Genomic DNA, 16,679 nt, shown 5'->3' with positions numbered 1-16,679 from the left:
AGCCATGTAAACGAATTAACCTTCTTTTTTTTAAATTTAAATCTATTTAATTCATTTTTCCAAACAGCTGGACCCTCAGCTCCTTGGACTGGAATGATCAAGTTCACAGAGGAGGATCCGACAGGTACGGCACCTTTTTGCTGTCTAGTTTCAGAGAATTTTAATTTTAGTTGTCTTTACAAAAAGGTTTTAAAAAGCTATTGAACCTCAATATCTTTCTCATTTTGGCCAAACAGGTCTAATATATGGACTTGACCATCCCACTCAGCTGCTTGCACATCTCTTAGGTTTACAGTACAGTAACAGTCAAGCAACTCTCCTACTCTGATTTTAGACATTTTCTCATATGGCTCAAACACGTATGAGATGTGGGCTCCCTTTCTTTGATTTTAACCGCTATAGCCATCACACGGCTTCCTGAGTGATGCCTGTCTCAAGGGGAACTGTAAGCTATTTTTCATTAATGTTTAAGGGGGTTGAATGTGCTATTTTTAATCAGAAATTCAAACTTCACAAAAAATTCAGAGTTGTCAAAATCAGGAATTTGCATGTGTCTGATTATGAAAACTACCACCCCAGTCTTTGTAATAGGTTAGGTTGGGATATGGTATTTGTGGTATTGGTTTATTATTGTCTCAGTTCTTTTCCCCATTTTTTTTAAACAGTTGCTTCATTCCTGTAAATTTCAGACTCATTACTGTAGGAATAAACAACCTCATACATCCAATCAGTCAAATATCAGCATCAGATATCTGGTCAGTCTTATAACTTTAGACTATGTTTAATACATGAAAAGCTTATATAGTAAAATACTGTTTGTACTGAGAGAACAGTCTGCATAGATCATGTGGTTTTGCTATTAGCGTTTTGGTGTCAGTACAGTCACTTCAGCACTTACCTAGTTGCAGTTGTCGTGTCTAAATGATGAGTATCTTCTTGCCTCTTCAGTCGGTGTAGTCCCAGGAGAACCAACTGATGTTGTGGTTACTGAGGCAACTAAAAGTTATGTGGTACTTGCCTGGAAGCCTCCAGCCCAGAGGGGTCATGAAGGAATCATGTATTACATTGAGAAGGTGAGAAAAACATTCAAAACTGTCCCATAGAAATATGTGTGTGTGTGTGTGTGTGTGTGTGTGTGTATGTATGTATGTATATATATATATATATATATATATATATATATATATATATATATATATATATATATATATATATTAGGGGTGCAACGATACACAAAATTCACGGTTCGGTTCGGTTCGATACTTTGGTGTCACGGTTCGATATTTTTTCGATACAAAAAAATGTTCATGCCTTTTTAATTTGTCATTTATTAAAATTATAAATATATATTTTAACTCAAAAGTACAGTTTTTAAATTTAACCCTAACCCTTGTGCGTGTTTTTTATTTTGACAGCGAATGCGCACCTGCGGACCACTTATGTGCAGCCCTGGTTATTTAGCTCGTCATATTGCAGCCACAGAAATAATTTTGTCCATGAAACCATAAAGCTGCACTTTCTTTTTGCCTTATAGTCTGATTTGTCATAACTTTTCCGTTTTGTGGTAAGCTTTTCTTTGGCTGTCACTTCTTCACCCTGACCTGTCTTATTTGGCTCAGCAGAACTAAAATATATATCTGTCTGTGAAGGTTCTCAGTCATCCAGGTCATCGTAGTCAAATATAAATCCTGCTGCTTTTACACACGCACTCACATAAGCTCAGCGATTCTCTGCGCGATCAACCTCTCACATGTTTAAGCTGCGGGAGATTTCACTTGTCATGTTTGCATAGTAAGCTAACGATTAATAAGACGATGTCAGAGGAATTGGTGCGCAAATTATCATCACTCACAGATCAGTGCTGTCGCTCTCTATACACAGTTCGCGCGATTGCAAAGTGAAAGCAAAAAAACAAGCGCAAATTCAAACGCGATTTCAATATGTCACATATTGACAGTGGCTCACCGATGCCAATGACATAATAACCCAGCTACATTTCTGAAAGAATGCAAAAGCATTGACATATATTTTTCCTTCCTACAATAGCCCGACGGGCAGGGCAGAGATAGATTTTGGTACCCCGACTGAAAAAATTGCTAGCCCCGGGATGTTGGGCTAGCGATATTGCGAGCCCTGTATCTGATTGAGGAATCACTCATCTTTGGAAAAGAGAGTTTATTACAGAGAAATGTCTCTTTCCAAAATAAAAGCTATACTATCCGCTTCTTCTGGGCTATATTCTCAGCAGCATATTAAACAGCTGTCTAAATGACTCGGCTAAAGTTAGTAGCATGCTTGTTGTTTTGGTCTTTGCACTAGGATGATGTCGGCGTAAATGTGCAGTCATATTCGTTGTGTTCCCACTAGTGCTTTCAGGTTAATCTCGTTGAAATGACCTTAACGCCACAACACGGCAAATCTCCGTTAACGAGCTACCGCCGATCACTCCGTGCATGGGGCTAGACGGCCAACACGTTAACGAGCTAACTGCGCTAACACACTAGTTCCCACCTATGTATTTATTCTTATTGTATTCTAATTTTTGCCTCATAACTTTTGCACTGTCCACTTCCTGCTGTGACAAAACAAATTTCCCACGTGTGGGACTAATAAAGGTTATCTTATCTTATCTTATGTAATTGAGCATTGCGTGGCACATCCAACATACTGTTTTACTTTAGTCCATGACTCGCTTACCTTCAGGGTCATACGTCACATGAAAACCAAAATAATTCCAAACGCCAGATCTGAATGAGAGTGGGGGAGGTCCATGTTGTAAGGAGAGCTTAACTTCTGTCTCGCTAGCTTGCCCTGCGCTCTTCCTTCTGACGATGCTGTCTGTGAGCGCTCAGTGGATCTGCGTTCGACTACTCCGCCTAGGCTGCACTGTCGACCCTAGGCGGAGTAGTCGAACGCAGATTCACTGAGCGCTCAACACAGACAGCATTGTCAGAAGGAAAGTTGATAAAAGAAATTACAAATGTTGTATTGTTCGATACATATGCGTACCGAACCGAAAGCACTGTATCGAACGGTTCAATATCGATACGAATATCGTTGCACCCCTAATATATATATATATATATATATGAGTCAAACTACTGGACTGATGAGAAGAATCAATTATATCGTTTGTTATATTTAAAATCATTATGGCAAATAAAACAAAGTTTCTAATCACTTAGCTAAGTCTTAACTCTTCTCCTTTGACGCTCTTAAACTATTTACTGCTGATAGCTACAACAATTTAACTTGTAAATGTGAGGGGTCAACATATTTTGCAGAGACAATGCAAAATGAAAGCTCCACAGTAAATACACCAGTGTAAAAATGCTCGTTTCTAATTGATTTCCTTTGGTCATACAGTGCATTATGCAAAACAAACAATAATGCAAAAGAAAACTGAAAACAAAATGATGTTTATATTTTACCTGAATTCCCCATAATTTGTCTCTAAACAAATACAATGACAAAGACCTACAGACTTATTATTAGAATAGTGATATGTGAAAGCAAGCATATGGGGACATTATATAAATAATCATACCTCACCTGTTTCATATAGTCAAATTTCATATCTGTTTCAGTCTCTAACATTTCTCTGGTTCTTTGTCAACTGCAGCGTATTTCTGGCACTGACACCTGGCAGAGGGTGAACACTGGTATGCCAGTCAAATCTCCTCGCTTTGCCCTGTTTGACCTGGCGGAGGGTAAATCTTACAGCTTCCGTGTACGCTGCTGCAACTCTGCCGGCGTGGGTGAAGCCTCTGAATCCACAGGAGAAGTCATAGTTGGAGATAAACTGGGTGAGCTGGCAAACCAAGTGTGTCAAAACTAATGCTGCATATAAAAAGACCTGCTCAGGACTGAATAATAGTAGCTCTAAAATCACAATGTCACTGGTTTATTTTACAGTCTGCTGCAGCGCCTTTCTGCATTATAGGATGTTCTGTGTTTTCCTTTTCCTCTAACAGACCTGCCATCAGCTCCAGGCAACCCGGTTGCCACCAGGAACACTGACACATCTGTGGTGGTTTTCTGGGGGGCCTCCAAGGATGTACAACACTTGGTGGGCTACTATATTGAATGCAGTGTGGTGGGCACAGATGTCTGGATGCCTTGCAACAATAAGCCTGTTAGGCAGACCAGGTGGGCAGGTTTAAAGGTGCAATTAATGCATGCTCTAAGACATGGAGGATACTGATTTTTCCATGTAAATATGTCATCTTTTTATGTCTTGTTTATAATACTTCCACAGGAATTAAGAGGATAAGTAGCAGTCAAGTGCTGCTAATAAAATGCACTTGATTAACTGAACATGAGAAAGTGTAACCACCTCTATAAAAGCAGATGTTTTGCCAGTTTACTGATCTGAAGCATTCAGGTGTGTGTTAAGACAACGCTACAATCTTTCCAGGAGTGGATATCCAGCACAATCACTCCAGAGCTACATCTCAAACCCTACATGTCTAAGTTTCCATATTAAACGTTAAAGTTCATGACAGTATCACTAGAAAAAGGATGAGCAAGTATGGCTTGTTTGAAAGGGTTGCAAGCCTCTTCTCTCCAAAAAGAACATGGCAGCATGGCTTAGATGTATTGCATCTGAACAAACCACAAGACTCCTTTGGACAAAAACAATCTCCTTTGGACTGATGAACCTAAGTGGAGACGTTTGACCATAAATGCAGAGCTCCACATCTCTAGAAAACCAAGCACATGGTGCCAGAATAAACTAATTATCCCAACTCTTAATATGTTGGAGGTTTAATGATTTAGGTTGGATTTGTACCCACAGACCTGAGCACCTTGCAGTCACTGAGTTAAAGCTTGGCTGAAATTGAGTCATGCAACAGGATGATCCCAGTGGTAAACAAAGAATCAAGGTGTTGCAATGGCCCAGTTAAAGTCCAGACCTCAACCTGAGTGAAGTGATGTGGCAGGACCTTCAGAGAGCTGTTTATCATCATCATCGTCATCATAGTAGTAATAACAATAAAATATAAATAAAAGAAATAGTAAAAAAAAGGTCAGTTACCCACTGAGGTCAAAGGCCAGCAAATAAAAATAGGTTTTTAATCTGGATTTAGCAAGAAGGTCCTGACTTCGAGTTTGTTATTGTTTTGTTTTGTTTTAAAAAAAAAAAAAAAAAAAAAAGCAATGTAACTTGAATGGCTTAAAGTATTTTGTATCAAAATCAACCTTTTGTGATATTACAAAAGATCCCACCTATTGATTAATACTAATGAATCTCTTTTTTCTGTTTAGGTTTGTGTGTCATGGCCTGATTACTGGTGCAAACTACGTGTTTAAAGTGAAGGCAGTAAATGCTGCTGGATACAGCCAGAGCTCCCCCAATTCTGACGCTGTAGTTGTACAGGCTGCCATCTGTAAGTGTCATAATTCTTTCTCATTGTTCACTTTGCCCGCAGTATTCAGTTCTTTTCCCCCTTTGTCCCCCCTTATCCACGTATAGTCTTTCACCACTCCTAACTCAAAATCCTCTTTATGTTTTTTTATTTACTTGCTGAGATTTTATTCTCATACAATTAATCTACCAGATATTTGCCTGTAAATCTCATGTGTTAATGAGTTATGTCTTGATGCCTGTTTAATAAGAAAATCCCAGAAAGTTGATTCTGTCCATTGGAACGCAACATTTTCAGTGGGAAAAACATTTCATCACTTATCCAAATGACTCAGCTGACTGCAGGTTTCCCCTACATTATAAGCAGTACATTTAAGTTTAAGTGTTAGTCCTCATAGGGAAATAGTTCCTCTGCATTTAACCCATTCACCCAGTGAAGCAGTGGGCAGCTACCAGTGCAGCGCCCGGGGAGCAGTGTGTAGGGACGGTACCTTGCTCAGGGGTACCTCAGGGTAGCCGTTCAGTGGAGTCGAACCCCCGACCTTCCGATCATGGGGCCACCACTCTACCTACTGAGCTATCCCTGCCCATTTGCAATATGACCAAAACTAGCACTGTTACCTGAAAACAATAAGCTCAGTTTCATGATCTGCTATGACCATTACTCAGTGGCCATGAGTACTGTACAAAGAGACTCTTGTACTCTCGGGGGAAACCTGCAGTCAGCTGAGACTGAAGAAGTCCCTTGGATGAGTTATTAAAGGTTATGAATTATATGTTTATAAAAGTGCAGTTGATAACTTGCATGTGCCTGCATGACAGTCTCATTGCTACCACTATATTTGGAAACTTTCCCATCCTTTAACTTTTGTATTTACATATTTTTTTGTGGCTTGGTTAAACCAGTCAGGTCATGTTTTACAATGTTTCTAATTCGTGTGAAGGGTTTGAGGGTTTAAGCATGTAAGTTTAATTTTGCTTGAGTTCTGCTGTTTGATAACTCTTTAGGGGTGCCTGTTAGTGCCTGGCCAAGATGAAGACTAAACTATTGTGTTCTTAAAGAGCATGATCTTAATGAGTTCTGGCTTTGAAGAATTTCTTAGTGTGAAAGTTTCACAGCTGCTTGCGTTTAGTGTAAGTACCGGGTATTTCTTTTTCCATTATTGTGATACTAAATAACAAATGTGTGTTTCTTGTGTGTGTAATGCAGCTGCATGTATGATGTTCATCTGTACCGTCGCAGCTAACATGATATTTTAACACTGATTACCACTAACAACTGTATGATACTTGGCTAATGCTAGTCTGTATGAAATTGTGTGCAATTATTAATTTTCCATGTAATAATTTGGGTTTTAATATTTCAGTGTTAACTGTTTTGACTCGCTTACTCACATTTTTTCTCACAATTAAAACTGACCGGCCTGTTTACTCTCATCACAGCCGTACCTGGTAAGCCCACCGGTGTGACCCTGCAGGAGGCCTTCAAGGACTACATGGTCCTGGGCTGGAACGCGCCTGCTAACAACGGAGGAGCTGACATCAGGGGCTATTTTGTGGACTACAGAACCGTAAAGGGAGGCGTTGCTGGAAAATGGCATGAAATGAACCACCAGGCACTGACTACAACTTCCTATAAAGTAAGTTTCAAGTTCCTTCAGCCTCACATTCATAAAACATAAAATGTTATCACTGCATGTAATGAAGCTGGCAGGCACTTTTTAGTCTCTAACTATTTGCATTTGTTTCTTTTAGGCGGAGAACCTGAAGGAGAGGCTCTTTTATCAGTTTCAAGTCCGAGCAGTGAACATGGCTGGTGTGAGTAAACCCTCTCTGCCCAGTGCACCTCTGGAGTGCAAAGAATGGACCATTACTGTCCCAGGTATCACTGACCACATGTTCACCGAAACACAGAAAATTGAGCTGGTAGATATTAGTAACAGAGGGGTTAAACCAATAACTGACTATCCACTGAAAGGAAAAACTTATGTAAGGGGGTTACTAAAAGTTAAAGCATTTTTAATCAGTGACCTGACCAAGAATAATATGGAAATGATAACTAATAATCACACACTGTCACACACTACAATTAAGTGAAAAAACATCCATATCATATGCTACCAGATATCTAGGACAAAATATTTATATTTTCTGGGTAACTTCAGCGTACTTTTAAGAGCAGCCACACTGATTAAAAGTGCTATTCTCTTTATCTAGCAGAAATGCTTATCTGGTATGATTTTTTTTTTAGTTGTGCTATGTCCAATGTTTTACAAGATAGAGACTGATGCAAAATTGCTTAGACAACAGTCAGTTAAATCACTTTATATTGCTTTCAGTTCTCAGCATTATAATTTGGTGCTAAGCCAGGTTTTTGTCTATATAATTAGACCTTAGCCCCTGATATTAATTATTTAAACACTTTTATCTTTAAGGTGTTCCTGTTGGTCTTCATGTACTGGAGGTCCGTGACACCTCTGTGGTGGTCCTGTGGGAGCCACCAGTGTTTGATGGTCGCTCGCCTGTCAATGGCTACTACTTGGACGTCAAGGAGGCCTCTGCTGGTGAGGAATGCTGGAAAGGTGTTCATGAAAAGGTCAACAAGATGAAATACATGAAGGTGAGGAAGATGCATATAATTCAGTTTGAATAAAATTGGTTCATTAATATCTTAATGTCAAATACGACGTGTGAAATACTGGTTTTAATAGTTGGTGGTTGGACTCTTTCTTACCCCTGCCTGTTATGTGCTAAATCAGGTGACTGGACTGAAGGGTGGCGCATCCTATGTGTTCCACGTGCGTGCTCAAAATCTTGCTGGAGTTGGAAAGCCCTCTGCAGTCTTAGGTCCAATCCTGGCCCAGACTCGCCCTGGTGAGTGAGACTGTTATGTAACTGATGCAGTCAGTCACAGAGTGTTCCTATCCAGTCTTAAAAAAATGTGGAAAATTTGTCCTCACACATGACTTGACATTCTTTTGCAGTTCTACACTGATGGCCAGGCTTTTTATTTTGATGATTTACTCTTTTAATGACTAAAATTCTGAGTTTGAGGACTGAAAATACTAATATCGAGGATCCTCTCACCATTTAATATCTCTCCCTTAGGCACCAAAGAGATTTACGTGGATGTTGATGATGACGGTGTGATTTCCATGGTCTTTGAGTGCTCTGAGATGATGGAGGGCTCTGAGTTTGTTTGGTCCAAGAACTACAAAGAGATCACAGACACCTCTCGTCTGACTATTATCAGTGAACGGGGAAAGTAAGTACACATTATGTACCACTAATGAATAGAATAGAATAGAATAGAATAGAATAATCCTTTAATTGTCCCACAAGGGGAAATGTTCACTACCACCATTTTCCCCCAGCATTAGAATCCATGTCACCAGATGATATCAGCTAAAAAGAGAAAAAATGTCCCCACTCTCCTCCCTTGCTGTGTCATCATCTGCAGATCCAGAGCTATCTTCAATAGTCCCTCTCTGGAGGATCTGGGTACCTTCTCCTGTGTAGTCACCAACACTGACGGCATTTCCTCCAGCTACACGCTCACTGAGGAGGGTGAGACGCCCTTTGAAGGCTGTCTCAGATTACATGGTGCAGTACTTCTGTCGGTTTACAGAGGTCATGACATTCATCCATTTTGTTGTTCTTTTCTTAATTGACAGGTCTCAAGCGTCTTCTGGACATCAGCCATGATCACAAGTTCCCTGGTGAATATTGGGACAAAGCACAGATGTTACCAAGACCAGAATTTCAGTTTTATTTAGTAATAAATGTAGATGTTGGTTTAAATATGGTTTGAAAATGACTTCTTTTCTCAAACAAATGCAGCCTACAAGCCTGTTTTTAACTCTGTTATTGCTGATACCCACTGTGACTTTATGCCCTACATCTATACCTACATGCAATAATCCTAAAGAAAATAGAAGTTGTTCTGCAAGAGCTTTAATAAATCTGGTGCTCTCTAGTTATTCCCTTTAAGAACGAAATGGCTATGGAGCTGCTCGAGAAGGGTCGCGTGCGATTCTGGACTCAGGTGGAGAAATGCACTTCTGACTGCCAAGTGGAGTATGTCTTCAACGATGTTATCATTTCTCAGGGAAAGGTAGGAATAATGCTGCAATAATAATGCCGACACCTCCCCCCCCAGTTTTAAATTGAACGTAACCTTACTGCTGATGGATCAGAGGTTTTCTGTTTGCCTCACTGTTTTCAGAAATACATAATGAACTTCGACAAGTCCAGCGGTATTATTGAAATGTTCATGGACTCTTTGGAAGTCACAGATGAGGGGACGTTCACCTTTAACCTGGTGGATGGCAAAGCTAAGGGTACAACCAGTCTGGTGCTAATTGGAGATGGTAAGCAGCTTTAATGGCTAATACAGTTTTGACTTCCATTTTGATATAATAATAACTTGGATGAACTGAAGCTCCGCCATCACGTGATGTCACATGCTGCTGTTTCTGATGTCACTTCCAAAAACAAAACAAAAAAAAACCAAAAAATAATAATAATAATAATAATAACTTGGATTAGCCTAACTTATAACTTTAAGGACTGACAAAATGGCATAAAAGTACTGAGCAGTTAAGACGAAGTCAAGAGAACAGCATGAAAATGAAGGCTGTAAAAATACACAATGCAAATGTCAGTGTAAATATAGACTTCTCCCAGTCTGCTAGGTGTATCGCCAGTGCTGCAGTTTAATTATGTATCCATTGAGGGGCAGCAGAAGGCAACGTTTACTTACAGTTGTCCCTTTTCATTTTGTTATGGCACGCATTTTCTAATACACTTGTGAGTGAATGAAGTGAAAAATAAGGGTTTAATCTGTTTTTTAGCATTTATGTTTCTCTTTGTCCAGAATTCAGGGAGCTTCAAAAGAAGTCAGAATTTGCGAGGGCAGAATGGGTCAGGAAACAAGGTAAGAAATCTCACGCCTCTTCAAGTAAGCCTAATGATAATTAAACAAATAATTTTTTTTGTGTAATCATTCCATTTATTTTCAGGTCCTCACTTTGTCGAGTACCTTGACTTCAGTGTTACCCCTGAATGTGATGTACTGCTGAAATGCAAGGTAATAGAAACGAATGTGAATAATTACAGCGCTGTTGATATTTCTTCAGAGGTGGAGCACATAGGTAAAGCGACTCCTTCCTGTCTCTCTCTTTGTTTCATAGATTGGAAATGTCAGACCAGAGACTGAGATCACTTGGTCTAAGGACTGCATTGAGATTGCAGAGGATGATGAGGATGCTAAGAAAATCGAGAGGCAGGACGGCGAGCTGACCTTTAATATCGGAAAGGTCAGCCATTAGATGGAGGCCGTATGTTGCGAGGAGTTGTGAGCTTATGAGTAAAGAGCTATCAGGAGTGCTGATGCAGCTCTGCTTCCATTGTACAGCCTTACCAGCTGCTGCGCTGTCTACCAGCCCTCTCTGACACATACATTCATAAATGATGAAACACTATGGAAAATATTCACCTTCCCAGGTTGTAGTAGAGTGCTGGAGTCAGCACATTAGCGTGTTCCCTGTGGGGATCTGAATAGATGCAGTGGGTACCGAAACTGCTACAATTAATGCTTTCTCTGAATTTTCATACTTGGAGACTCGGCGATCGTATTTATACCCACGTAATTCCATTGTACATGTCATGCGCTTTTAACTCATTCATTTCATTCTAACAATAATCAATATAACTTCTCTGGCAACCTTACATGCACAAAAAAGAAAAGAAAAAAACTCTTTTTGATAGAATTTTGATCTGGTTTGACGGTAAGGGCCCAGTGCCAGGGAAGCTACATTGATATTTCATTGAGACTGTGTAAGCATTACTCATTAGAAGAGGGTCGGTGTCATTGCATGAGCTCCTGTCAGCTGCATTTGCAATAACTGGCTTATCTGTCTAATTCACAGTGGGTTATTAAGCAAGAGAAACAGAAAGAAAAAAAGAAAAAACCACCTGCAGAGGACGTTCCCCCGCCACCAAGACCTAAAGTCTGGACATAATCTTTCTGCCATAAGTTGATACCTGATTTCTCCATGTGTCCTCCTTGTCTTCCCATATCCATGTTTTTCTCTGTCCTTTCCATGTTTTCCCTTTAACGCCTGCAGCATCACGGGCGGGAGAAAAGCTTGCCTTTTCGGTTTACTTGGTCCCTGTCTGGCTATTTGACTGTCTTTTATCTGTCCCAAAAATAATATTGCACTCCCCTCACTTTGAGGTTAAGGGGATTTCATTATTGCTTCAAGGATACTTATGTGACTTTTAATTTGAATCTTAGATCTCCAAGCACGACGCGGGTGTTTACGAGGTCTTCCTGAGGGATGAGAGAGGCAAAGATAAGAGCACCTTCAGTCTGACAGATGCAGGTAGTCTCCCTCAGAAATTTTAGGAGCTGAAAATCAAGTGGAAAAGTGGAAATGAGTGCTGCGGAAAAGCAAAAGTAATATCAGCGAATGTGACATTAATTGCTGTCGTCATGCTTTTCCCCAGGATACCAAGCTGTAATGAATGAGCTGTTCAGGGTTATTGGTGAGTCATTAAAATTCACACTTACCAGGCAGTAATGAAGCACAACACATAGACCACGCACTAAAGAGGCCCACAGAAAGAAGCAGAATGTGCCTATTCAAAGTATTTTTCCTGAGAACGAACAATTAACATCTAAATATTTCATGCTTTACTGCATACCATTATCCGATATTAGCTCCAAGAGATGCAAATAAGTGCCTGTCTTTGCTCTTTTCTCCCTACAGCTAACTCTTCCAGCGAAATCAAAGTTCTCAGTACCGAGCATGGCATCGTCCTCTACTCCACGGTCACATATTACCATGAGGACCTGCGTGTTGGTTGGCTCCACAAGTATGTGAAATTGTCCTGGTTTGCAATCTTTTATTTTATTTTAAGACTCATTCACTTATAAAATACACAAAGCAATACTATCATGAAGCTACATTTAAAATCAAATGCAGCTGATAACAGTCTTTGACCTTGACTCTCAGAGGTGTCCAATTAGATTGATGTCATACTGTTATCGACACTGTGCAAAATTATCTGACCAGCATTGTAAAATGTTGCTTATAACCATACAGTCTGTACATGAAATTATGAGGTAAACCTCTTAGTGCGTGATAAATGCATGTGTAAATGATTCAAGTTCATTCTAAGGAGCTTGGAAAGAAAAGCGTCTGGACTTCTTTAAGTTGCTTGAAGACGTTTCACCTCTCATCCATCATTCAAGTTAATTCAAAAAACAACATTTTTATCTGCAGAATTTTTGCTAATCACTTTTACATAAAGACAAAATAAGTCATTAAAAAATAGGCAAAACTACCTCAAAACATAAACACAATTTGAAACAGACAACAGATGTTTGAACTGATTTTTTTTGTATCGGAAGGATCTGTGCGGTAAAGTCTCTTTGTGGGCAGAACTGAAAAAGTGGTTTTGCATATAAAACCTCAAGCTAAATGTTCTCACCATCACCATCTTGGCGCAGACTGGATTCAAACCCAGGACCTTCTTGCTGTGAGGTGCCAATACTAACTACTGTGCTGCCCTTCAGGCTTAAGTGGAACTGTACAGTACAACTGTCCTTTTGTAGCCACCAGGGTTGCCCCCTGGTGGCTATTAAAAAGAATGGATATAAAAAGCACTTCCACAGTTGGCTTTGCTTTTCCGACCCAGCAGCTACATCTATCTTTTATACTGTCCATAATCCTCACTGGGGGAAGTGATGCGGAAGGAGCTGCAAGACAGCCATAACAAGACCTGGCTGAATTCTCTAAATCCTTAGGAAAGGTGCTCTAGGGCTTCCTTCATTAATTCCTTTTGTGTGAGATACTGTGGAGAATCCTGCATGAAAGGAAAGAAGATAAAGCTGTCTCACAGTCAGCTGCATGTTTTTTCTTTTATTAGAGGCTTAAGGACAGCCAAGCTGCTGATAGTGAGGAGATGTATTTCCACATCTGAAAATTGTTGTAGTTACAATTTTCCGATTGTAACTACAACAATCTGAAACGTTGTGAGATTAGAATTTGAGAATTGGATGACTGCTGTAAAATGGGTTCACCTGTTGTACTTGATGTTAGTTGATATTAATTGTATGCTTATCTGCAACTCGTGAACTATTATTTCTCCCCCAGAACAAAGTCGAGTTTTCGTAACAAATGTAACCACACCGACCAGTCAAATAAGCACTGCAAGTACCACTTTATTGACACCGTGTCACGTTTCAGAAATGTTCATTTTATTTAAATATTGTTTCAATTAAAATCTGTAAAGTTTGGTTAACATAGTCTCCATGCCACAGTTAGCTAAGCCAATTACATTTAGCGTAATATTTATTCATAATTTCAGCTATTTCAACTAATTTCTCTGTATTACCTATTGCTTTTAGAATTAACATGAATCTAGCCATCCATATATATCTCTTCCAGCATTCATCTACATATTGTAACAGTTAAATTAATTGCTTTCATGAAATTCTTTAACACTTCTCTGCTTTTTTGTACTGTAGTTGTCATTACTACTTGTGTAAAGTATCACAATAGTAGTCATGGTACTGTTTTTTGTATAAGACCTTCAAAGCTGGTCTGTGCACTATGGCAACACTTTTTGCATATCTGAGACCTGCAGTACACAACATGAGGTAATATTGTGCCATTCGAAAATCAAATTGAAAATGAAACAGTAAAAAAAATGGCTAAAACCATCAGCTCTCTTGTTGATGTTCATGATTATATATGTATAGATGGGGATAAAATCTTGCCACATGTGACATTTAAATAACAAAACAAAACAGGGATTATTATGCAAGATTGAAGTGTCTGCTGCAAGTATTGCTCCGTACTTGAGTCATATTCCTTGGTGTACTGGATTGTATACATTTTCATTTCAATAAATTAGGAGTCAGGCATTGTTTGATGTCTGTGTTCTTGATTCCTTCACCAGAGACGGCAAAATTGCTGCTTCAGAGAGAGTTAAGTCCGGAGTCACAGGAGACCAGCTTTGGCTTAAGATCAATGAGCCTACTGAGAAGGACAAGGGCAAATACAGCATGGACATCTTTGATGGCAAGGACGGTGTAAAGAGAGCCTTTGATCTGACTGGCCAGGGTGGGTAAAAGTTTTAAAGTCAAAAGGAGCAAGACGCTTCAGGCGCAGAAAGAACCACATCCTGTTAACTTTGTCTATCTTTTGTGCTTATGTAACTAAATTATGATTGGTGATTTGTCCTGGTGCAGCATGGGAAGAGGCATTTGAAGAATTCCAAAGGCTCAAGTAAGTAAACAAACTCATCTGACTCCATCCTTCTTTTGTGTAATTCAGCTTTTCTGTCTGAAGAGGATGTTTACAGAAATAAAGAGCAGCAACCATCACAAACTCAAAATAGACATGAGGGCTGTTTTGGATGCACTCAAAATACATTTGCCGGTAGTGAACATACTTAGAAATAACTACGATACCATTTTAGAAAGCTTCTGACAATGTCTGTGTCCTTCCTTCCTCCCTTAGAGCTGCAGCAATCGCTGAGAGAAGTAAGTGCCTATTTATTCTCTGGTTTCTCCCGAGGGACACCACTCTATGAAATTATGTAACATCTTTTGGGATATCGCTCAAATTTTAACTTGGATATAGCGTGGTTAAAGGATAGATCTCCTCTGTAGCTGAAATATGAAAGTGAACAAAGGAAATTTCCAGCTAAAACACACTTCACTACACCACTGAAAAATGCAGCATTGGTGAGTATAATGCTCACGAGCTCTCCTTGATGTTTGACACTTGCACCTGTATTTCCTGTTTAGACCGTGCTCGTGTTGTTGGAGGCTTGCCAGATGTGGTTGCAATCCAAGAGGGCAAGGTAAATAAACAATTTTTCACTCTATTCATGAAGAGTGTCACTCTCTTATTCTTTCTGTTCTCTCTTAGTTTGTGTTATTCTATGAGTGTGTCTTACCTCTAAAATCTGATAAGCTCTCTTGTTGCATATGTGTGACACCCATCAATCCCCTGCCAACTTATATTTACTCGTTAGTCCCTGAACCTAACTGGCAACGTTTGGGGCGAGCCTGTACCTGAGGTGTCCTGGACGAAGAACGAAAAGGTGCTGGTATCTGATGACCACTACAAACTCAAGTTTGAGCACAACAAGTTCGCCAGTATCACAATCGCCGCCGTCTCCACGGCTGACTCTGGCAAATACGCCCTTGTGGTGAAGAACAAGTATGGCACAGAGGCCGGCGAGTTCACCGTCAGCGTGTACAACCCAGAGGAAGAGGAGAGCAAGGAGGAGAAGAAAGACTAAAGGATGACACAGCGTAATGACACAAGGAAGATTAACAACAGGGCAGTCTCCAAAGTATTTTACCCCGGCATGTGCCGGTGCAACACAGCAAATAAATAAATAAATCATGAATTTAAAAAAAACAATCATGGGTTAAAGAGTTTCGGGCATTTCTTATTAAGGATAGGGTTATGAATGTGAAACAGAATAACTGTTTGCTTGCAGTTTGTGCTTGATGTGTCATGTTTGGGGGATATTTGACTTGACAATTTTATTTTGAAAACAGCTTGAAGACCTCCAAAAGCAAAACACTCTATTCTGATCATTTAAAGTTTTACATTTAAGTAATTTTAGGCATTTCAGACCACATCACTTTGGGTTTTCCCCACTGTAAACAAAAAAAAAGGAAAATATTATGTCATTAACTTTATACCAGCTATTGCAATCAACTTATAAAGTGATATGATGGCTAAAACTGTGTGTGTATGTTATGTCTGTACAGCTTGCGAGCTACAAGTCAGTGATCACATCTGTTTGTAGGAGAGGTGGAGCTGAAAAGCACTGATGCCATGTAAACAAGTACACAGCAATCAGAACAGGTTCATCTGATGTGTCTAACACACTGTACGAACGCAAAGGAGTACAGGCAGAACTGGAAAACTTGGAATCACTTCTGAACACCACACACTATGAAGAAATTCCGTTGAACTGGGGTGGGGGTAGTGGGTGGGAATGTTGTTTTTCAGGTAAAATATAAAGAAAACCCCCATGTGATAAACACTCATGTACCATGTGGCCTGAGGCTGAATACAGTATCTATGTTTGTGTCTCTTCAAGGCACTCTTGCAATAAAACTGCACCTGCTTGTAGAGAGGGTTGCCTTTGTTCTCCATAATCTCCCGTCTTCAGCTCATTGATTAACAGAAATGCCCTCAGTATAATTAATAATAAATAAAGATTTAAAAAAAAAAAAAGGGTTTGAAAGATTGATGATGGTCAAATGAAAAGA

The 16,679-nt window shown here is 39.6% G+C and overlaps 1 protein-coding gene across 3 annotated transcripts in view; it reads left to right on the top strand.

Moving 5' to 3' along the window:
* myom1a (myomesin 1a (skelemin)) overlaps window positions 1-16,631 on the top strand; it is a 32,091-nt gene extending 15,460 nt beyond the window's left edge. For 2 of the 3 annotated variants that reach the window (XM_085377216.1, XM_085377214.1), the window contains 26 exons: window positions 68-124; window positions 949-1,073; window positions 3,623-3,806; window positions 3,975-4,149; window positions 5,269-5,390; window positions 6,812-7,008; window positions 7,124-7,250; window positions 7,804-7,988; window positions 8,128-8,242; window positions 8,477-8,633; window positions 8,829-8,935; window positions 9,043-9,087; window positions 9,346-9,482; window positions 9,594-9,738; window positions 10,245-10,304; window positions 10,390-10,457; window positions 10,561-10,686; window positions 11,299-11,379; window positions 11,667-11,754; window positions 11,879-11,917; window positions 12,142-12,247; window positions 14,339-14,502; window positions 14,631-14,667; window positions 14,902-14,924; window positions 15,192-15,247; window positions 15,422-16,631. In XM_085377216.1, the coding sequence (XP_085233342.1) occupies window positions 68-124; window positions 949-1,073; window positions 3,623-3,806; window positions 3,975-4,149; window positions 5,269-5,390; window positions 6,812-7,008; window positions 7,124-7,250; window positions 7,804-7,988; window positions 8,128-8,242; window positions 8,477-8,633; window positions 8,829-8,935; window positions 9,043-9,087; window positions 9,346-9,482; window positions 9,594-9,738; window positions 10,245-10,304; window positions 10,390-10,457; window positions 10,561-10,686; window positions 11,299-11,379; window positions 11,667-11,754; window positions 11,879-11,917; window positions 12,142-12,247; window positions 14,339-14,502; window positions 14,631-14,667; window positions 14,902-14,924; window positions 15,192-15,247; window positions 15,422-15,691 (2,996 nt within the window). In that variant the 3' untranslated portion in view covers window positions 15,692-16,631. The remainder of the gene's footprint in view (window positions 1-67; window positions 125-948; window positions 1,074-3,622; window positions 3,807-3,974; window positions 4,150-5,268; window positions 5,391-6,811; window positions 7,009-7,123; window positions 7,251-7,803; window positions 7,989-8,127; window positions 8,243-8,476; window positions 8,634-8,828; window positions 8,936-9,042; window positions 9,088-9,345; window positions 9,483-9,593; window positions 9,739-10,244; window positions 10,305-10,389; window positions 10,458-10,560; window positions 10,687-11,298; window positions 11,380-11,666; window positions 11,755-11,878; window positions 11,918-12,141; window positions 12,248-14,338; window positions 14,503-14,630; window positions 14,668-14,901; window positions 14,925-15,191; window positions 15,248-15,421) is intronic. The other variant, XM_085377215.1, reaches the window with a different exon arrangement.
* The last annotated feature ends 48 nt before the right edge of the window (window positions 16,632-16,679 follow it).

This window comes from Diplotaxodon limnothrissa, linkage group LG18 (assembly GCF_057381915.1).
Source record: "Diplotaxodon limnothrissa isolate DT_005_m linkage group LG18, D_limnothrissa_male_GT1.1, whole genome shotgun sequence".
Classification (NCBI taxonomy): Eukaryota; Metazoa; Chordata; class Actinopteri; order Cichliformes; family Cichlidae; genus Diplotaxodon; species Diplotaxodon limnothrissa.
The sequence above is the reverse complement of the archived record's forward strand: the minus strand, read 5'-3'. Positions and strand labels throughout refer to the sequence as shown.